Raw genomic sequence first — 20,152 nt, forward strand, 5'->3', positions numbered from 1 at the left:
CAGCAGTAAATTTGCAACAGTAATCCTGCTGCAGTCGCTATTCAAATGTAAAGTTGGATTCACTTTTAAAATGTTACAAAAAAAACGCGAGCGTAGCGAGCGCGAAAATTTTTCATTACATAAAACGCAATGCGATCATATTCAATTGACAATTAATTGGACATTTTTACTTTTAGTCCCAAACAGGCGCGGATCCAGGATTTCATACAGAGAAGAGAAGAGATGGGATAGTTTTCTGTCAGCCTAGCTTCGGGCTCGATGTTTAAGGGTCGCAGCGCGGTTGTTTTCAGAGATGCAAGAAAGAAGAGCGTGGAGTTGATCAATGACGAAGTCTGGACGAGGCCGAAGGCCTAGCTCCGCATAAGGCTGGACGTCCGGAGCGTCCGATCGCGATGCGTTTCATAGTTACAACCACTGGCGAAATGTGAGCAAGGCAGAATGCCCAGCTTCGAGAGAGGAAAGCTTGGATTTGGATCCAAGCCCAAGTGTAATTGAGGCAGAAGATCGACTTTGACGTGAGGTAGAAGGTCTCGCATAAGACCTGACCCCGAACTGCAAAAGAGTGGCTTGAAATCGAATCTTATGTAATCACGACTCTCCTACTGCTCGCTCTTTGGCTTCACTTGAAAGCGCAACTTGATTAGGATGCTTTTAGTTTTCGCTTTCGCGGGGCCCCTTATAACACTTGGACAATTAGGTCGCAGGATCGCGGCTAAATATGCAGCAACTCGGGCTGGCCGACTAAATAATTTGGCTTGCAAGAGAGCAAAATTTGCTATAAAATCGGTAACCTATGTCGAAAAAATCGGCTGACCACAAGCCCGAATGTAAGATTTTTTGGCCTTGAGGATGAGCGTAAGGACAAATCAAAGACCTACGTTGGAGACGTTCTTTCTTACGTGCCCTCACTTTTTTACTCTTAAGACCGTTCGTTACTAGATGGGTACTTGTACATGTACAAAAGTTTCATGTACATACTCAATTACATTACGACTGCAATGCTAAATGCAGCCTGCGCGTTTTTTGCCAACGTTTTTGGTGCCCCCCTAGACGTGGTGCCCTAAGCACGTGCTTCTTTTGCTTATTGGTTAATCCGGCACTGTCTGAGGCGGATTTCAGCACGTCACAGTGCGTGACCCACTTTACCTATAGATATACTCGATAGGTTCCAAACGTCAATGCTCTTTATTGTGGCTACGCCCCCAACGTGTCGCCTTTGCTTGTTTTGCTTAAGGGCTATTTCGATTCGAACATCCCAGTCCCAGAAAAGGTACGCTTGGCGAAAGCCCACGTCGACGTATTTAATGTCCAAATAGTGGAAAAACGTGCAAGTACTGAAGGTAAGCGTCGGGTGAAAATGCATCGTCCGAAACGACCAATTACGTAGACCCCTAGGTTATTCCAACTTTGGGAATCACTGCTCTTGTTTGAACATTTTACTGAGTCGTTGAAGGTAGAACTGATTTTTCCTATGGTGTGCACAGACGAGCGATAACGGTTATCTGCGCGGGCGCATCCTGCTGCCGTTATCCGCTTAGCTTACAAGTGCTTCGTCTCGGTTGGCCAGTGCTGACGTGACCTCCGATCGCGCATACTTGATACTGATCTTTAGGTGACATCTACACCAGTTTGAGGGGCCTAGCGCTGGGAAACCCAAATGGGAAGAATAGCAGTTAGCGTCGGCGTTTGTTGTAAATATTGTCATTCTGCGAGACCGGAGCGCCATCGCCACCGCACCAACCACCAACCTCATACTATACATGTGAATCATTTCAAACGAATTGCGGACCAAGTATTTTATCCCTTTTTTCGTTACAAAATATGTGGGGTTATCTCATTTTATGCTAAGCTGCATAGTTATAATATTGTTTGCGTGCATAGTATTTTAACTTATTTCTCGATTGAAGGCATTTTTCAAACATGCGAAGAGGGTATTTCTGTATTGTATTGACATGTGCAGTGGTATTGAGTAGCAATGGAAATGCTCAGAGATTTTGGGTGACTACGGATGAATGTAAGTTCAAACAAATTAAATATAATTTATTAATATTTTAAAATTAATAACGCGAATATGGTAACGTCATGGTACCGTCATAGTCGTAAAATAGTCATAGAAGACGGTATTTATTAGCATTGCGTAGCTTTACTTGTCCCCTTTTTTAGGGTTCCGTAGTCCACTAGGAACCCTTAATTATAGCTTAGGTATAGTTTCCCCTCGTTCCTCTTTCTGTCTGTCCGAAGCTTTCCGTTATCGTTAGTGCTGCTAGTGCTAGAAAGCAGCAATCTGGCAAGGATATATCCTTAAACATGTACATATATTATATAATTAATATCTGGGTGATCGAGCTTCGCTCGGAAAACATATAAAAACTCGAAAATAGGCGTTTTCCCAGAGATAAGACCTAGCCAGATCGATTTTTCGCCCCCGAAAACTCCCGTATAGCAAATTTCATCGAAATCGTTAGAGCCGTTTCCGAGATCCCCGAAATATATAAATAAATAAATAAACAAGAATTGCTCGTTTAAAGGTATAATTATAAAGGTAGACAAATCAATCATTCCGGCAAAGTCGTAAAAAAAAGCAAAGCACCGACCAGAATACCACTCGATACCAAATTTCTATCACTCGTATTTCAAAAATTAGCATTTCGCCGTTTTCCACCGATTTTCGAGTGACGAAATCGAGCGATCGAAACAGTGTTTTGGTCAAAAATTACATTTTAATTTATTTTACGTTATGTACTTTCATTGCTTGCCCGATACTTAGGACTGTAGTTGCATAATATGAGCCCGTTGTAGGTAGAATTGTTGGCGCGCTTTAGTTATATTTGCATAACTTTCTTAGTTGTTGATGGAAATCAAAAATTTAAGCGGTAACCTAAACCTGAATAACTGTGTTTTCTAATGATATACGCAACATTGTTATAACGTTTTTAGTTGAGCTATAAAATATATATGTCGCAGTAAGATAGATAAAGCCGTTATATAGTTATTACCCTAGGGATATAATTATATGTCGTAACATAGTTATACGAAAGCGATTCATTACTATCTTACTAGGAATATAACTATAATACGTCTTTAGTTTAGTGATATAGTTATATTACTGGATTCTGTTTAGTGAAATAATTGTAGGTAGGAGTGCGGGGGTGCGGCGGAGGTATAGTTATATCCCTAAGGATATAGTTATATGCCGTATAGTACGTATTATAATCATATTCCTAGTAAGATAGTACGTTACGAGATATAATTATATCCCTAGGGTTATAACTATATAACGGCTTTATCTATCTTACTGCGACATATATATATGAACTTTTTACATAAAGAGTGTTTTTTCTTTGTGTGTGGCTCTTAAACTATACAATGTTTTAATAAATAATGTATGAACGAATCATAATATATTTAATAAACTTTTCGTTTGATGTAGCACACGTGTATGTATGACTCATGGTATAGTTATAATTTACATTTTGCGAATTTCGGTCGTGATTATCTGTATGACGTCATTATTCGTTATCCAGAGACAATAGAGATGGTCTCCCGGCGGTTTTAGAATCCAGGTCATATTGCTAATAACATACTAGATGCTTATGCGGATTATCCTGAAAATGAGCAATTTCGATTTTTTTAACTTTAATGCATTTGTACTGGCAAATACCTACATTTTGTTGCATAATTTCCACATTTTTGGACATATTTTGATTTTTTTTTATCAGTGTATGGCTCGAGACGCCATCTTTAATGTTGTAGTACATTGCTTTAACGTCCAACTTTTGGGTTGGTTGTAAAACCCAAATAATTGAATATTTTTTTACATCATTTTTATTTGTTTGTAAATTTCTCTTAAACTGTCGTTTATTTCGGTACACACTGTACAAATTAAATATAGTATATTTAATTACTTTAATTAGCTTTCATTTAATACCCCACACGTGTATGTGCAATGCATAGTTTGGGTGCAATATGCAATATTCGCAACGAGGCGGGAGTCATTTTTATGACGTCATTCCGCTGAAGTAGATGGCCGGCGCCGCTGTCTCCCGGCAGTTTTGGAGACCCAATACCATGCCCAACAACATACTAAAAGTTGGAAGCGGTTTCCGGATCTGAACTATCTCTTCAACCGTTTCCCATAAGGCACAGTACTAATACGAAAACTAACTGATAAGAAACTTTCATTGTAAGTATGTATACACATGTGATGTGAGGCAAAGTAATAAAATGCAAACTTCGAGTTGTTTTCTTATGTTTGCTAGTACTGACCGACTGGCTGACTTTTAAATGATAATTTTTGATGATATAATTACATTCATTTTGAATCGATTTGCTTTGATTTTGTTTGATAGTTTACAGTTAGTATTTTCCTTGTGTTACTGGTGCGATGAAACATTTTGTGTTTCACTCGGTGGCACAATTTTGTTTAACTTGTACCTTGAAACCCTCGCAACGCTCAAGATTCCATTTGTCCAACCACTCGCAACACTTGCTCGGGTATCAATAATATCAATATTGGCACCTGGCATGAAAGGTTAAACAACAAATTTGCCCTCTTGTAAAACAAATAACAATTTTTTTATACTTAATACACACATACATATTTGCACAGCTACAGTTTGGTTCTGTCTCTAATATTTATTTATTTATATCACCTCACGTAAAGTAGGGATGGAATAAAGTAAGATTAATTTTTAAATCTTATTAGTCTTATTACACTTTATTTGTAGTAGTACCGGCTGGTATCTTAAATTACCTGATCGGCGGTGTTATAACTTATAAGTTACACAAAGTACAGTCAACGGCAGAAATTTTGCTGAACAAAAAGTTCAAAATGATTTGCTTGACGTGATAATAGTTGACCGGATCAAGTTCATACACAGTTCATAGGATATATAGTGAACAATATTAGAGTACTAAAATAAGATTTATTTTTTAGTAATTAGTGAGTTTTGGTAGTCACCAGACGAAATGAAAGAGTAGTTTGTAAAAAAAACCAGTGATACCAGTAGTAAAATAAACACGGTTTTTAGTAGCTTATCGTTATCACAGTCGGAATAGATTTACACCAGCGCGCAGCAGCAACAGTCATCAGTCAATAGCGAATAGCGATAACGTTTTTAATGGCTCCTCTACACGATGGGCCAGCGCTGGGCCAATGAGTTGGCCATGCGATGGTTGGAACGCAACTACACGATGGCGACATTCAGTTGTGATCTATCCGGTTTCCAAGATGGACGTGGAAGCATTAGCCGTTGCAGCAATTTATCTATACGCCAAGTACCAATATTTTCTTCAAGTAATTAAAAAAATGGCGTAGAAGCTGCAGGAGTTTTTGGATGATACATAACTCCCGAAAAAAAATTAATGTTAGATTAAAAAAAAAAAAAAATTAATTAAATATCTTTTTTAATTTCATGTTACATACAATTTGCTTTAATTATTTTAGATCATAATTATAATTTTGTTACTAGCTTAGGGATCATCCATTAATTATGTCACACGAATTTCTAGGTTTTTTTACCCCTCCCCCCTCCTTGTCACACTTGGTCACATTTTTAAAACCCCTCCCCCTTGGTGTGACGTCACATTTTAGGCAATTTTGTTTTTAACGAAATCGACAATATTACCTCGGCATTATTTTTTTAATAAAAAAATATTTTTGATATATAAATATTAGCTATTTAATAACACACGAAAGTTACATCCAAAATCTCATTATTTAACTGTATAGCGAATAAAAAAAATTAAATTAATTTTCGGTTACTGATGAAGTTAAAGTGACATCAAAATGTTTGTGACTCCCACCTCCCCCATGTCACAACATGTCACATTTTCTTGACCCCCTCCCTCGGCTCCCTTCCCCTAAACGTGTGGATGACCCCTTACCAACATAGCTGTGCAAATAGTGCAGTGTAGGTACTTACTATGTATAGTTAGACTAGCTGTTGCCCGCGACTTCGTACGCGTGGATTTGTGTATTGGTGGTTTGGTGGTTACATATTCTATATTAGCTTAGAACATTATGCAGGAAAAGATAGCAGTAGGGACTGTTAATCATTTGTTAATTATTATACACAACCTGGCTACGAAGTTTCAAGCCCCTAACTGAATAAAATTGTTCTCGATATAATCCGTCTCAACCTCCAGCATATTTTTAAGTCCACTATTTAGTAAAACCTACTACCTAACTACCTATTTACGAAGTTTGAAGTTCCTAGCTTTAAATAAAATTTGATCTCTCTACCAACTTTCAACCCCTTCTTAAACCTTTTAGGGGATGAATTTTTAAAAAAGCTGAAATTACTTTTATTTATTCTAATGCCTTTATACAATGATTTGGATCGTGCCGCACTCAAATAAATGTTTGACCTCCATACAAATTTTCAATCCCTTTTTTACCAGCTCTAGGGATGAATTTTTAAAAACGCTGAAATCACTTTTTTGTATTCTTATAATATGCCCTTATACAAAGATTCAAGTCCCACGCTCAAACAAATATTTGATGTGCATACAAACTCTCAACCCCCTTTTCACCACCTTGGAGGATGAATTTTCAAAAACGCTGAAATAACTTTTCTTGTATTCTTATAATATGCCTTTATACAAAGATTCAAGTCCCGCACTCAAAAAAATTTTTGATCTCCATACAAACTTTCAACCCCTATTTAACCCTTTTAAGGGATGAATTTTTAAAAACGCTGAAATTACTTTTCTTGTATTCTTATATTATACTCTTATACAAAGATTCAAGTCCCGCACTCAAAAAAATATTTGATGTGCATACAAACTTTCAACCCCCTTTTCACTACCTTGGGGGATGAATTTTCAAGAACGCTGAAATAATTTTTCTTGTATTCTAATAATATGCCTTTACACAAAGTTTCAAGTCTCGCACTTAAAAAAAAATTTGATGTGCATACAAACATTCAACCCCTTTTTCACCACCTGAAATCAGTTTTCTTCTCTTTTATTATAATACCTTTTTACGAAGTTTCAAGTTCCTAGCTTACAATAAAATTTGGACCCCAAGACAAACTTTCATCCCCTTTTTAAGCCCCTTAGGGGTTGAATTTTTAATAATGTTCCTTTAATGTTATTTTTTTATTTTATGTTACGCGTTTATAAGAAGTTTCAAAGAATTCGTAATAGATTCCATCTTTCAACCCCGTTTTAACCCTGTTAGGGGATGAATTTTTAAAAACGCTGAAATTACTTTTCTTGTATTTTAATAATATGCCTATATACAAAGTTTCAAGTCCCGCACTCGAAAAAAATTTCGATCTCCATACAAACTTTCTGGACAAGCTCGACCGACTATTGAACAACTGTATTAGGTTCATTTATGGCCTTCGCAAGTATGACCACGTATCCGCCTTTCGCCGACAACTCAACTGGCTTCGTATTCGTGAGCGCAGAAGTCTCAAAAGTTTATGCACCCTGTTCTCCATTCTATTTGATCCAGTGGCACCAGATTACTTGAGTTCTAAATTTAAATTTGTAACTGCCCGACCAGGATGCGAACTTCGCACTGCTCGCAAACTTGTTTTAGCTGTCCCGCATCATCGTTCTAGTGCTATGTCCAATTCATTCACCGTGCAAGCCATCCGTCTCTGGAATGATTTGCCTCTCAGCTTACGACAAGCCGAGACTAAGTTGACGTTCAAGCGCAAGCTGCGCAAGTATCTTTTTGAAAAGTCTAAAGATTAAGTATCTTCATAGTAAATTTAGTAGCAGGTTTATATATATATATATATATATATATATTTATTTATATATAATTATTGTATACATATACGTATATATTATTGTTGTATATTACATATATTTATTATATCTTCACATTACATTTATATTTGTGCCTATTAATTTTAAGCATCAAGTTTTAGTGTTCTTTACATACCCCGCACCAACTATGTTTCTCTGTTTGGCCTAAAGGTTGACTGGTAGAGAATGCCGTGTAGCATTAAGTCCGCCTTTTGTCACTGTATATTTTTACTGTGCAATAAAGTTTAAATAAAAATAAAATAAACTTTCTACCTTTTTTTCACCACCTTAGGGGAAGAATTTTCAAAAACGCTGAAATTAGTTTTCCTGTATTTTAATGATATATCTTTTAACGAAGTTTCAATTTTTTAGCTGAAAATAAAACTTAAACCCCATACAAACTTTGGACCCCCATTTCACCCCTTTAGGGGAAGAATTTTGAAAAATCCTTTCTTAGTGGACCCCTAGATCTTATAAGGAACCTACTTGCCAAATTTGGACTTTCAAGTCCCAGCGGTTTGGGCTGTGCGTTGATTTAAGTCAGTCAGTCAGTCAGTCAGTTAGGTCTTTCACGTTTATGGATATGTATAGATATGTATCTAATATTCATTTATTTAACTATTAGTATGTATTGTTATATTTATTTATTTAAATTGTAAATGTACTGTCTGCGTAAATTTCCTATTCCTTCATTGCTTCCATAATGAGGCCACGTACTCGTCATTTTAATAAAAAAAACCCACACTCGACCGCGTTCGAGCGCGCACTGTGGATTGGGCCACGTGTAGACAGGGCTTGCAGTACATAAATCTTGATTATACGATTCAGTGCCCGCAATTATACGAAATTCGATTGCATTATACGAGTACAAAATTTAAAAAAAAATTAAATCGATTTTTTTAAAACTGGCGAAAATCGGTTTTCGCGGTTAGCCCCAAATTGCGGGGATCTTTCTATTTTACTCCAATGAAGGCGTAATAAGAGTGACAGAGAACGATGCCCGCAATTTGCGAACTTCAAATTTCGCGGTTATAGCCTACGTTGACGTGGATTTAAGTAGTTAGTTAGTATTGGCACACTGTTTTTTAAAGCATGTCAGTAGTTTGACATCGGTGTTTTTTTTTTCGTATCCAATTATACCGATTGACCAACTATACCTAATGGATACGAAAAAAAAATCGATTATACGAAATTCGTAGCCAATTCTACGATCTGGCAGCCCTGCGTATAGATGCGTACCGCCACCGCTGGCCCACTACCTTTGATGTGTGCCGAAAAACCGACACCGCGGCCAATCCATCGCCATTCGCCGCGCCATAAGCCAACCGACACCACTACCCTCTCTACACGTTGGCCCAATATATTGGACCAATATGTTGGGCCATCGTGTAGACTGTAGAGGAACCATAAAATAATATTATGAAGTTCCGTTTTACCACAGTCACATGGAATATCGCATTGTCACCTAAGTTACGATGGCAGAGGTATGCTAAACAGTAAATTTCCTAAATCGGACATTGGTATTCAATTCATGTATTTAAATCTTACGTTTGATTTGATCTACATAAACAAACAAGTAGACTAATAATAATAATATCTTATTGTGAAAGATAAATAGATAATCTTCTAGGTAAGTACTAGGTATATGCAAAAAAAAGTGTAGCAACATAGCTAAATTTTCAATGAAGTAGTTTGTGTGAAAAATGACAGCATCCACTCATACTCGTCTCGTATCACGCAAAACCGGCAAGTTGCGGAAACATGCCCCTTGCCCGTATACATACATTTGTTTTTTATTGTTTCGATCTCTTTTGGGCTACCTGCCTTCATTATTATGTTGATGAAGTTATTGTTCTTGATATTTTCATTAAAAAATACAGTTGTTTTAACGATAAATAACTAATCTAAATTAAACGTCACGTCATTATATGTACCTACATATATTTTAGCTTCATCATTTCACTTTCGAAAAAATAGGTACTTACCTATTTCTTGGTGTACCTACACTGGGGTTACCTTGCTATGTTACAATGCGGCATGGCCCACCACAGACTGATACCAACCTATCGATACCCTTAATACGTATAACGTTACCAGCTCGCATGAGGAGGGTGCCCTACTTTATCGTTAGCCGAGGTCAAGATACGGTTGTCTTGACGACAGAAACAACTTTTTCCCATAATTCTTGCGTGAATTCGCCACAATGTAAACGCGTATAAACGTAGGCACCTACTTAAGTATAGGTATTATAGTGGTAACTGTCAAAAGTAATTCTATTAAGTTGTACTCGCAAGTGTCCCAGGATTGAGTCGGTTGAGTGCACATCATTTGTACAAATATTTATGACAAAGTATATCGTTACTTCTAATTTCAGTGGAAAATCATATAAATCCTGACGATCTCCGCGAACTACTGAATCTTCGTAACACGTCGGCAACGACCACCCCAGCGGACGCGGAACCAGACCGAATCTACGGCTCCATCGACGTAAGCCGTTGCAGGGTTGAATAGAGATAATAGATGTGTAATACTAGTAATACCTAGAACTTATAGCTTTGCAATGTTCATTTTTATTCATATTAGCTACATCTCCTGGCAAATGCACTAGGTATGAAATACCTGGCATTATACATACATGGCTTTTGGATAGCAACAAACCCAGCAAAGACATATATGTAGCTAGCCGACAAGAATGACTATTTAATCGTAATACCTGTGTATAGTGTGTATGGTCGTTTATAGGAGGATGACACGCCGCATGCCGTCCCGGATACCGTGGACTGCTTCGGCCTCGGCTCTCTCACGAAACAGTTGCCGTGGCTCTTCAACATGCGGCCAGACTCTTCTGATGCTGTCAAAACGCATTTCTTCTTTTACTCCCGCAAACAGCCATTTCGAGCTCAGGTAGGTACCAAACCAAGCTACTTAAGGCATGAGGGCCAGGCGGATTAGATTAGATGTTGTTTGAGCGAAATGTATCTACTTTTTAACTGTGCTGACCTCACTATAGGTAATATGTAGGTAGGTACCATAACTAGTGACACTGCTTAATGGTTCTATAAATAAAGTTCGCTTGATAGAAAATCAAATCAGCAGCAAAATAGCATGAGAACGCCGCGACGGTAACTCGCGCGCGTGAATGTTCACCCATTCACCCGACTTTTTCTAACTGTATTTAGAAAGGGACGGACGGGTAATATGAGTAGTATATAGTCAATCTCGCTCGCGAAATATTGTCGCAAGCACGAGAGTGCCTATATAGACACACAAAACATTGTCCTGAAGCCATCTCGCCGAAATAAGCTTCAGATACCTATGTTTTATTACTTTTAAAATGACAATGTGTGATGGTTGGCGGTGTTCAGGTGTTGCTGGGAGAGCAGTTCGGGCTGGAGTGGGTGGACTTCAAGCCGAGTCGCAGGACCGTCATGATCGTTCACGGCTTCATGAGCCATAGCAATGCTTCCTGGGTTAACGATATGGCTCGAGCCTTTTTAAAATGGGTAAGTATTTATTAATTACACTCAGTTCATTTTTGACGTATATAATACATATGTATAGTAGGTATACCGCGATTCTTCCATCCGATGGTTTCATAGATTTTATATAAAACATAGCTGCACTTTATTTGTCAACTGCATGGATGGGGGTATACTTTTACTACAGTTAAGTAGTTAGTAACTCATAACATAATCGGAATAGGTAATCAAAGCCTAAATAAAACATAAAAGGTCGAAAGGTACTTTTGAGATGGAATACTCGGAAATATTTGCATAATTGTTTTAAGTTTATAAAGACATTTATATATTTGAATAAAATAGTTGACCTTATTAACAAAATTTCATAATCATAAACATATTTGGAAAGACATAATGTAGTAAGCATCATGTGTCTAATTTTCTTCCCTATTCAATACCTACCTAAAAAATAAGTATTTATGCAATCAATCTCCCGGAAAGCGGATTCTTGGTGCGCAAGGCATGATAAAAAAATGTTTGCATGTAGAAACAATAAAAAGCATTATTGTTGTGTAGGATGATGTGAACGTAATTGCGGTGGACTGGAGTGGAGGCGGCAACACTTGGAAGTACTGGCGAGCGGTGGCGAACACTCGGCGAGTTGGCTCCGATGTCGTGGCGTGGGTTTATCTGTCATCATTGTTTATTCCGGCATTATTTATTATCATCAGAGAAAGTACCTATATGTTAGCTATCGGGTCATGAAGGTCATGGACATGTTTTGCTTAGAACCTTGCATTTTAAATTGCCTAGGTATATGCTTTGATGAGTCGTGCTATGCTATGAAAAATCACTATAGTTACAAGAGCTCTTTATTTAGCAGACTATATGCACGATATGCACAGATATATTTATGCATGGAGCAAACTAGTGATAAATAATCTACATGTTGAAATGTTTTATGTACCTACTTATTATTGATATCATAAGCATAAGGTGTCATATTTGTTTTGGGTTAGGCAATTGTAAGGTCAATACGGGTAAGTGTGGCATTCGGTTAAGTGTGGCTGGCCTTCACATTTACTTTTATTTGGGCCTGTTTACACATTGATTACTTGATTAGTATTTACAGCAAGTTCATACGTTTGCTACTTGCGTTTAGTGCAATATTAATCAATGGGTAAATTCGACGTCATCAATAGGTGGGTCATTATTTGATTTGGTGTAAATTGGCATGTCCACGGTAAAAATTTGAAAAATCTTTAATTTAGGTATTTGTTGGCCCATAATCAAATGTTTAGCATGCAAGGATTTTGAAAAACGTTATGGTCCCTTTCTGTGAAACTTATCTCCGAAGATATGGACCTCGAAATTTTAAAGTGCCATGGTGATGACATTTTATGTGATTAGTATGACGTTTATACATGGTAATGACCACGGAAGAAAGAAAGAGCGCACCGCGCTCTAAGGGGAAACGGCATGTGCCTGGATTAGTATGGGAACCTATGTCGCCAACACGCTGTCACAAAAATTGGCCATATTTTCTTATTTCGAAAGGGATTATGAACCCTCACCCATCACAATAATTTGAACCTTACAGTAAAGAAAATTATGTCGAAATTGCACTACGATTTTTATTTATTGTAAATAGTCATTTATGCTCTATCCCTTTTACACTTGCATGGCTTTTCCAAGAGTGAATGCGATAGGATAAAATATTCGACTATGACGTTAACATATGCGATAGGGATGTGCATTCGGTGTGATATCGATAAACGCTTATTAATAATTAGTTTAAGTACACGTAAACTACTCAGTTTATTATACATATGTATACTATATTTTCTGGCGAAGATTAGGTTACCTACTTACTTTTTAATAAAAAGCGGCCAAGTGCGAGTCGGACTCGCCCATGAAGGGTTCCGTATTTAGGGGATTTATGACGTAATAAAATAAAACTATTTACTAGATCTCGTTCAAACCAATTTTCGGTGGAAGTTTCCATGGTAATGTAGTACATCATATATTTTTTTTAGTTTTATCATTCTCTTATTTTAGAATTACAGGGAGGGGGGACACTTAGGACATTAGAAACCTCAATATCATTTTTGAAGACTTATCCATAGATACCCCACACGGTATGGGTTAGATGAAAAAATTTTTTTTGAGTTTCAGTTCTAAGTAAAAATTTATTGTTTTTTTTTTCTATTTTTGTGTGAAAATCTTAATGCGGTTCACAGAATACATCTACTTAATTACCAAGTTTCAACAGTATAGTTCTTATAGTTTCGGAAAAAAGTGGCTGTGAGGCTGTGACATACGGACGGACAGACAGACATGACGAATCCATAAGGGTTCCGTTTTTTGCCATTTGGCTACGGAACCCTAAAAACGCTAATTAAAAACAATGGAAATATAGCTGGACTTTATTTTATTACACAAGCCACTTTGCTCTCTCTTAGGTACCTATTTTACAAATATCTTGGTCAACCAGATCTTGTCAATAGAAAAAGGCGGCAAATTTGAAAAATGTACGCGCGAAGGGATATCGTCCCATAGAAAATCTGAATTTCGCGCCTTTTTTACTGACAACATTTGCTTCACCAGCTATATCAGGGCTCTCTAAAGCCAAACCCCGGTCCGCGGGCCAAAATGTATGGGTAGTTGGGTACAATACTATAAGAAAGACTAAATCAAATAATCCATTGAATAGCAATAAATAAGTAAGAACATATTTTGTACATAATATAAAATGTGCATAAGCGACGACTTTTTCTATATGATCATCTAGCTAGAGGAAAAACAAAAATAAATTATCAAGAACATGTATGAACCTAAACAAAACGAACTGTGTATTTATACAAACATCGACATCGATAACTTTTTTGATATGGTCCTCGCACTGTGGCCGAATAGCGCACCCGTACGTGACTTTTACGCTAAGTAGATATCAACCTTATCTCATTTACATAAATTTGATTTTTGTACTAAACAATCCAAAAATCCTTGCGGAAACCGAAAATGTAAAAAATATTGAAATTTACATGAAATAATGCTTACCGATGATATGAAATGCCTCCATGTCTAATATTTTTTGTCCGGCTAGTGTTTTTACACTCCAAAATGGAGCAGCACGGCATATTTGTAATTATTTGTAATTTTAACTGGAATCATTTTCACATCTGACATTTCATAAGCGCCATACTGAACTGACAACGACTGACAGTAGCTTGTGGTGAAAGTGAGATCAGCTAATCATAATGCTGCCACACGCTATACACCTACGTTTCGCTTCTTTTACTTCTTTGTTTTGTGGTAATGACAAATTATTTATTTTATCTTATAAATAATAATACATATTTTCTCACTTTAAGTAAAATATTATAGTATTATATTAATAAAATACAAGCTAATAAAAATAACTCTCCTTCGGCAGATTCTCTTAAAAGAGAAGATAAACAATAAAAAAGCGTTCCATGTCCTTACCGTGGAGAAATAGTCATTACCGTGGTCGAAATATCCACGGTATGCCATGGTAATGACTACCACGGTGATGACAAAAGCTAACATTTTGTCTCATAACCCTAAACATAGTTAATGTTCCAGAACATTCTTCCAATTACGTCATAACAGTTCGAATAAGTCATCGTATCAAATAGGATTCGTATTAAAATGATTTCCACTTACCGAAAAATAAGACACATAGAACCTGACAATTTTTTTGAATGGCTCCACGGTAATCGACTTATTATTTGAAAATAAAATATATACGGGCACAAATGTTGAAGTGTGTTCCCACTGTCGATTACTAGGCGACGAAGGGCGCGCGGGGGCAGCGGCAGGATCTCAACACTGCTTTCTATTGGACAGCTATATGATGTGCAAGTAGCATCCACGGAATGACGGTACCGCGAGGGCCGGTTAAGTTCGATGGTGCCATTTAGTTCTGTAGGACACAATTTAATTTGTGCAATCAATAATGAATGTACTAACTAACGTAGTTTTAGGCACTTAGTAAATACTAGCCATAAATTTACATTTAAATTGACTTTTAGCTCATGTTTTGATGAAATCTGATCAGGCGACACGCGTTGGTAGTGACATTTTGACCCTCTGGAGCCTTAAAAAACATAGATCTTCTAAAGATAGCGGGAAATGGAACACGGCATGTATAAATATTTTTTTATTTACTACTTATATGTATAGACACGGTAAAGATCCAACTTCGGTTTGTGCCGAAAAACGCCGGCGACATGCGATTTACACCAAATCAAATAATGACCCAGGTACATAGAACTCCCGGAACCTAAATTAGAAATATATACGAACAGACCTTATTACAAAGCCATACAATTTTGCCAAAGTCATACTTTTAATAGGTATAGCAAATTTATCTGTATTATCCGTACGTACGTACAGTGGCGTAGCGTGGGTCTCGGCCGCTCGGGGCGGATGAAAATTTTGCCGCCCCCTAGCTTACGTATTTCAATATAATAAATGCAACTGAAATAGTTCAAATATTTATACGATATTATTGGTATTTATTCTGAAATTTTGCCGCTCCCTAAAAGTGCCACTCGGGGCGGGCCGCCCCCCCCGCCCTCACTACGCTACGCTACTGCGTACGTACCTACATTTCGTAAGTTTTAATGCCATTCATTATGTAGCAGTCACATAAACTATTAAATACGCGATTAAGTCCCGTTGTACAATTTAATAATGTGTACGTAAAAATCGTGAAAGAAAACGCTAAGCGTAAGTCATATGTAATAAGTGAACTTTGTGATATTGTGAACTCATGTGAACTTCTTATTTAGCTACACCCTTTTCAGGGTCTATGTCTCTATCTCTAAAAGGCCCCAATGTGAAGGCCAGCCACACTTACCACAATGCCACACTTATCCGTATCGACCTTATAATAATATAGCCATAAGTATATTTGCCTCAGGTTCTTGAAGAAGCTAATAGAGGAGACGGGGGCGCGGGTGAAGGATTTCCACTTGGTGGGGCACAGTTTGGGCGCTCATATTTGCGCGTTTGTTTCGAAGCATTATAACGGCGTCGCTAGGATAACAGGTAGGTGTAGTAGGTGGAGATGCAGAAAGTATGTCTTAGACTTATTAAGTTCCTGCTAATGTTTCATTTACAGGTTTGGACCCGGCCCAACCTTGCTTCCGAACATCTGACAAGTCCGAGCGGTTAGATAAAACAGATGCTGATTTTGTCGATGTCATTCATACAAATGGGAGACTTTTGAAAAAGATCGGATTTGGGCTGCCGGAACCTGCAGGTATGAGCGCATATTATCTTTTCTATAGGAGCCCGGTATCAGGATCAATTCATTGAATAGAAATTTATAACATTTTCAGGATATGCGGATTTTTACCCGAATGGTGGCATGAAGCAACCTGGGTGTCACAACGGAACATCTTTATTTTCAAAATTCTTCCGTTACACACCATCGCGTAAGTTGCTTTGTCAGCAAAGAATTTAATATAGGTACCTACTTTCATCATTTTGATGGGATTATCACATCCGATGTTATGGTCCGAGCGAGAGCCGATAGACATTTGAGTTACCTATTTGAGGCAAGCTGATGAAAATTTGTGTCATACTTCTACTATCATAACCTAACTCAGAACTGGGGACTGGCCTGAACACGGGACCTAAAAGCAACCCTTATACATTTAAAGTCGTAATTATTTTTGTCAAAAAATGTTTTTGATTCAATCTGTAATTTATTATACCTAATACCAAAGTTAAAATAGAATATCTAAATAGTAGTAAAAATAATATGCTAGATCATTTGATCGGGTCCTTGCCAGGCGCATGCAAAATTGTTTTGCAAAACTTCAAAAAAAAGTACTGGAAGAGGCAAGTTGTAATTTTTACAGGGTTTATAATACTTAATAAATAAAAAATATTCTCAAAAAGAGATCATTTTGGTGGGATTTTCTAACTTCCAGACGATCTAGAAAGTTACGTAGGCAAGTCACTTGCACGAATAAGTTAGTTTGTATCTAATCCTAATATATAAATATATGCGGTTACAAAGTTATTTATGTAGTGCAGTAAGTTAAGGGTAGAGTCAGTGCGGAAAGAGAAGAGCCGTGGAATGTATTGGGCTCCATACATTCCACGACTCTTCTCTTTCCGCACAGCTTCTACACTCGGATGTACGATGTACCTATGAAGTATATAAGTTATACGCGTATCCTACCACTACCCTCTAACCAGGTCTGCAGTTCTGAGTTGGGTTATCATAGGAGAAGTATCAGACAAATTCTCAGCTCAAATACTCTGAAATGTCTAACAGCTATCCTACTACATATTATAACATAGATCAATTTATACACAGAGCTATGTAATATCAGTTTTCTGTGATAAACCATCACGTCGACACTGGCATAATTAATGTGATGGGTAGAGTATAGATTCAGGAATATCAATTATAATGTTCGTGAATGTTATCCAGATTTGCAGCAAGCGATTTGCAGCCACGGACGAGCGTACCTGCTCTTTACCGAGTCTCTGTTCAACAACAACTGTTCGTTTAGGGCACATCGCTGGAATTTGTCCTACGAAGGGTAACTTGGATTGTTAATAAGTATTAATATTATTATATTTCCATCTCACTAAGCAACTTGTGCTATGTCTATGGTGTTGAAATGCGAACACACATGCGAAACACAAATAATCCGTGTTCTACAACCAGTGAGATCAAATGAGCCAGAGCATTATCGTTGAAATACCTATTTTAACTGGCTAACTAAGCAAACTTTGTTGCAACAACATAAGGTCTATAGGTAGGTATATGAATGGTTAGTTATGTATGGGGTAGTGCTGAGACAGTGGAATGTTACAGGGTGGAGTCGTGCCTCCGCGCAGCGTGCGACTTCACCGGCTCATGCTCGGAGATGGGTATCAAGGCCATCGGCGGGAAGGACTTGCCCAGGGCACAAGGCCCTTACTTTGTGCTGACAACTGAGAGGGTTCCCTATTGTCGTAAGTAAATGAGTGAATAAGATTAAGTGCCATTTTTGTATACCGGGTCGTCTAAGTTAAGTATGCACCGGCTTGGCACTTGTAGCGCGCTATTACGTAACACTTGGCGAGCGACTTAGCGTACACGTACTTAATATAATTATATTGATGGTGTTTAGCGTCTGAGTGGGAGCGGCGGCAGCCGGCGCAGCACCTGCTGAAGGACCTGCGCGAGGGGTTCCAGCTGGCGGGCCCCGGTGCGGGCACGCGGCGCCCCCCCGCCTCGCGCGCGCCCGACTACGCGGACCCCGACCCTACCACCGCTCGCAACAACATGGACACCCCTACCACCAAGAAATCCTGGTTCAATTGGTGGAAAATTAATTCGAACTAGACATTTCAATCTTAGGTACGCGGCAGACGTGCCCAAAGTTCAATAGGGGGTAACAGTGTAATGTTCTGCCACCAGAGTGCAGCACGAGCACCTGCCGTAAACCATAGAGTAACTTATACATACTTTTTGAGCAGTTTTCACAGATAAAAATATATGACATTAAAATTAACTCCCTTGCCTATCTTGCCATCAATACGCTGGTCCGATTGGTGAAAAATGAATATGACTAAGCTTGTAAATTTAATAATACAGTGAAACTTGGATAAGTGGGATCTCAAGGGGGTAAGCAAATTTTTGAATGATTTTATATGGGATAGATTTTGTCACATAACATTTTTTAGAGTTTTAATTATATTTTTTTGGTTTTTTATATAACTTATCAAGAGCATCCGTTTCAATAGTTTTAACTAAACTACCAAAAGAATGAGTAAATAAACGTAAATTAATATGAAATAAGATTTCAGCTATAGAGTTCATAGATTGACGTTATCTCAGATACAGAGGTAAATTCCTAATATAACATTAAAAAAAAACAATTGATCAAAAGTGTTCGTTCAAATATTAGTCAGATTAGTCACTGACTTAATATAAAAGAAATAGACACACAAAGCAGAACAAAAACGTCAAGAAATGTGGATCCCAATGACGTTTCGCACCATTTGCATTGATGATAAAAACGCTTACGTAAATTTTGAGTCAAGATAAATGTTTCGTACAGAAAAGAGCTTAATGTCGTAAGCATTAAGTGTCAAATTTGCATACATAAGTACCAACACTGTTAAAAAATTTAGTCCGATGGCACTAAACGTAACGTATTTACGTCAAGCAACGTCAAACGAGAATAATGAACGAATGGAGTCACTTTGGTACACTTGAATAGGTATTACTGTACAGAAAAACCAATTGAAGTAATAAATAAAACAAATTTAATTTAATCGGGAGTTTAAATAAAATTAATTCGTGGTTCAAATTCAAACAAATTAAATTTTTAATAAGTAAGTATACGTCTTTAAATACTAATTTCCTTGAAATAAATTCAACTTATTAAATAAAGTAACTGTGTATTTTAGATCTACATTTACTCATCGCACGGGTGCACGGGGACATTTAGGTACTGATTGGATTTTTTTTTATAAAGTCCAACTTTATAAAAAAAATCGGGTTGTTCCCACTAGTTACCACCAAGTTGATATCAGTGGTAACTACTAGGATTTTTGTTTTCCCACCTTTTACCACTGGTAACTACTGGGAAAAATAATTCCCACTAGTGAAAGCGAGTTGGTGGAAATAACCCAAAAAAATCCTGTGGTTGTCACTGTGTTCAGACAGGTCTAGCATTTACAGTTAGTCGATATAAGCCCTTATTGGTTGTCGGAAACAGGGAAATGGGCCGATCACACAAGTGCCGTTTTGCTTTGTTTAAAACTGCATCACCCCTATCTCTTGCTATGTATTAGATTTTCTTTGCCGAATGTTAAACCAGTCGATACTAAAATACTTTTGAATAATGAATGCTTAGAGATGGTAGATAAAGCTCTGTTTCTTGGTTTAA

The 20,152-nt window shown here is 37.5% G+C and overlaps 1 protein-coding gene across 1 annotated transcript; it reads left to right on the forward strand.

The window, feature by feature from the left end:
* The first annotated feature begins 1,886 nt into the window (after nucleotides 1-1,886).
* Nucleotides 1,887-18,608, forward strand: LOC134661008 (phospholipase A1-like). Its single transcript, XM_063516904.1, has 11 exons — nucleotides 1,887-2,014; nucleotides 10,139-10,251; nucleotides 10,510-10,668; nucleotides 11,130-11,267; nucleotides 11,799-11,902; nucleotides 16,171-16,298; nucleotides 16,372-16,512; nucleotides 16,592-16,687; nucleotides 17,698-17,809; nucleotides 18,088-18,227; nucleotides 18,386-18,608. Exons 1-11 carry the CDS (start codon nucleotides 1,921-1,923, stop codon nucleotides 18,598-18,600), a joined length of 1,440 nt encoding a protein of 479 aa, XP_063372974.1. The 5' UTR covers nucleotides 1,887-1,920; the 3' UTR covers nucleotides 18,601-18,608.
* Nucleotides 18,609-20,152: the final 1,544 nt, after the last annotated feature.

Source organism: Cydia amplana, chromosome Z, assembly GCF_948474715.1.
Source record: "Cydia amplana chromosome Z, ilCydAmpl1.1, whole genome shotgun sequence".
NCBI classification, from domain to species: domain Eukaryota; kingdom Metazoa; phylum Arthropoda; class Insecta; order Lepidoptera; family Tortricidae; genus Cydia; species Cydia amplana.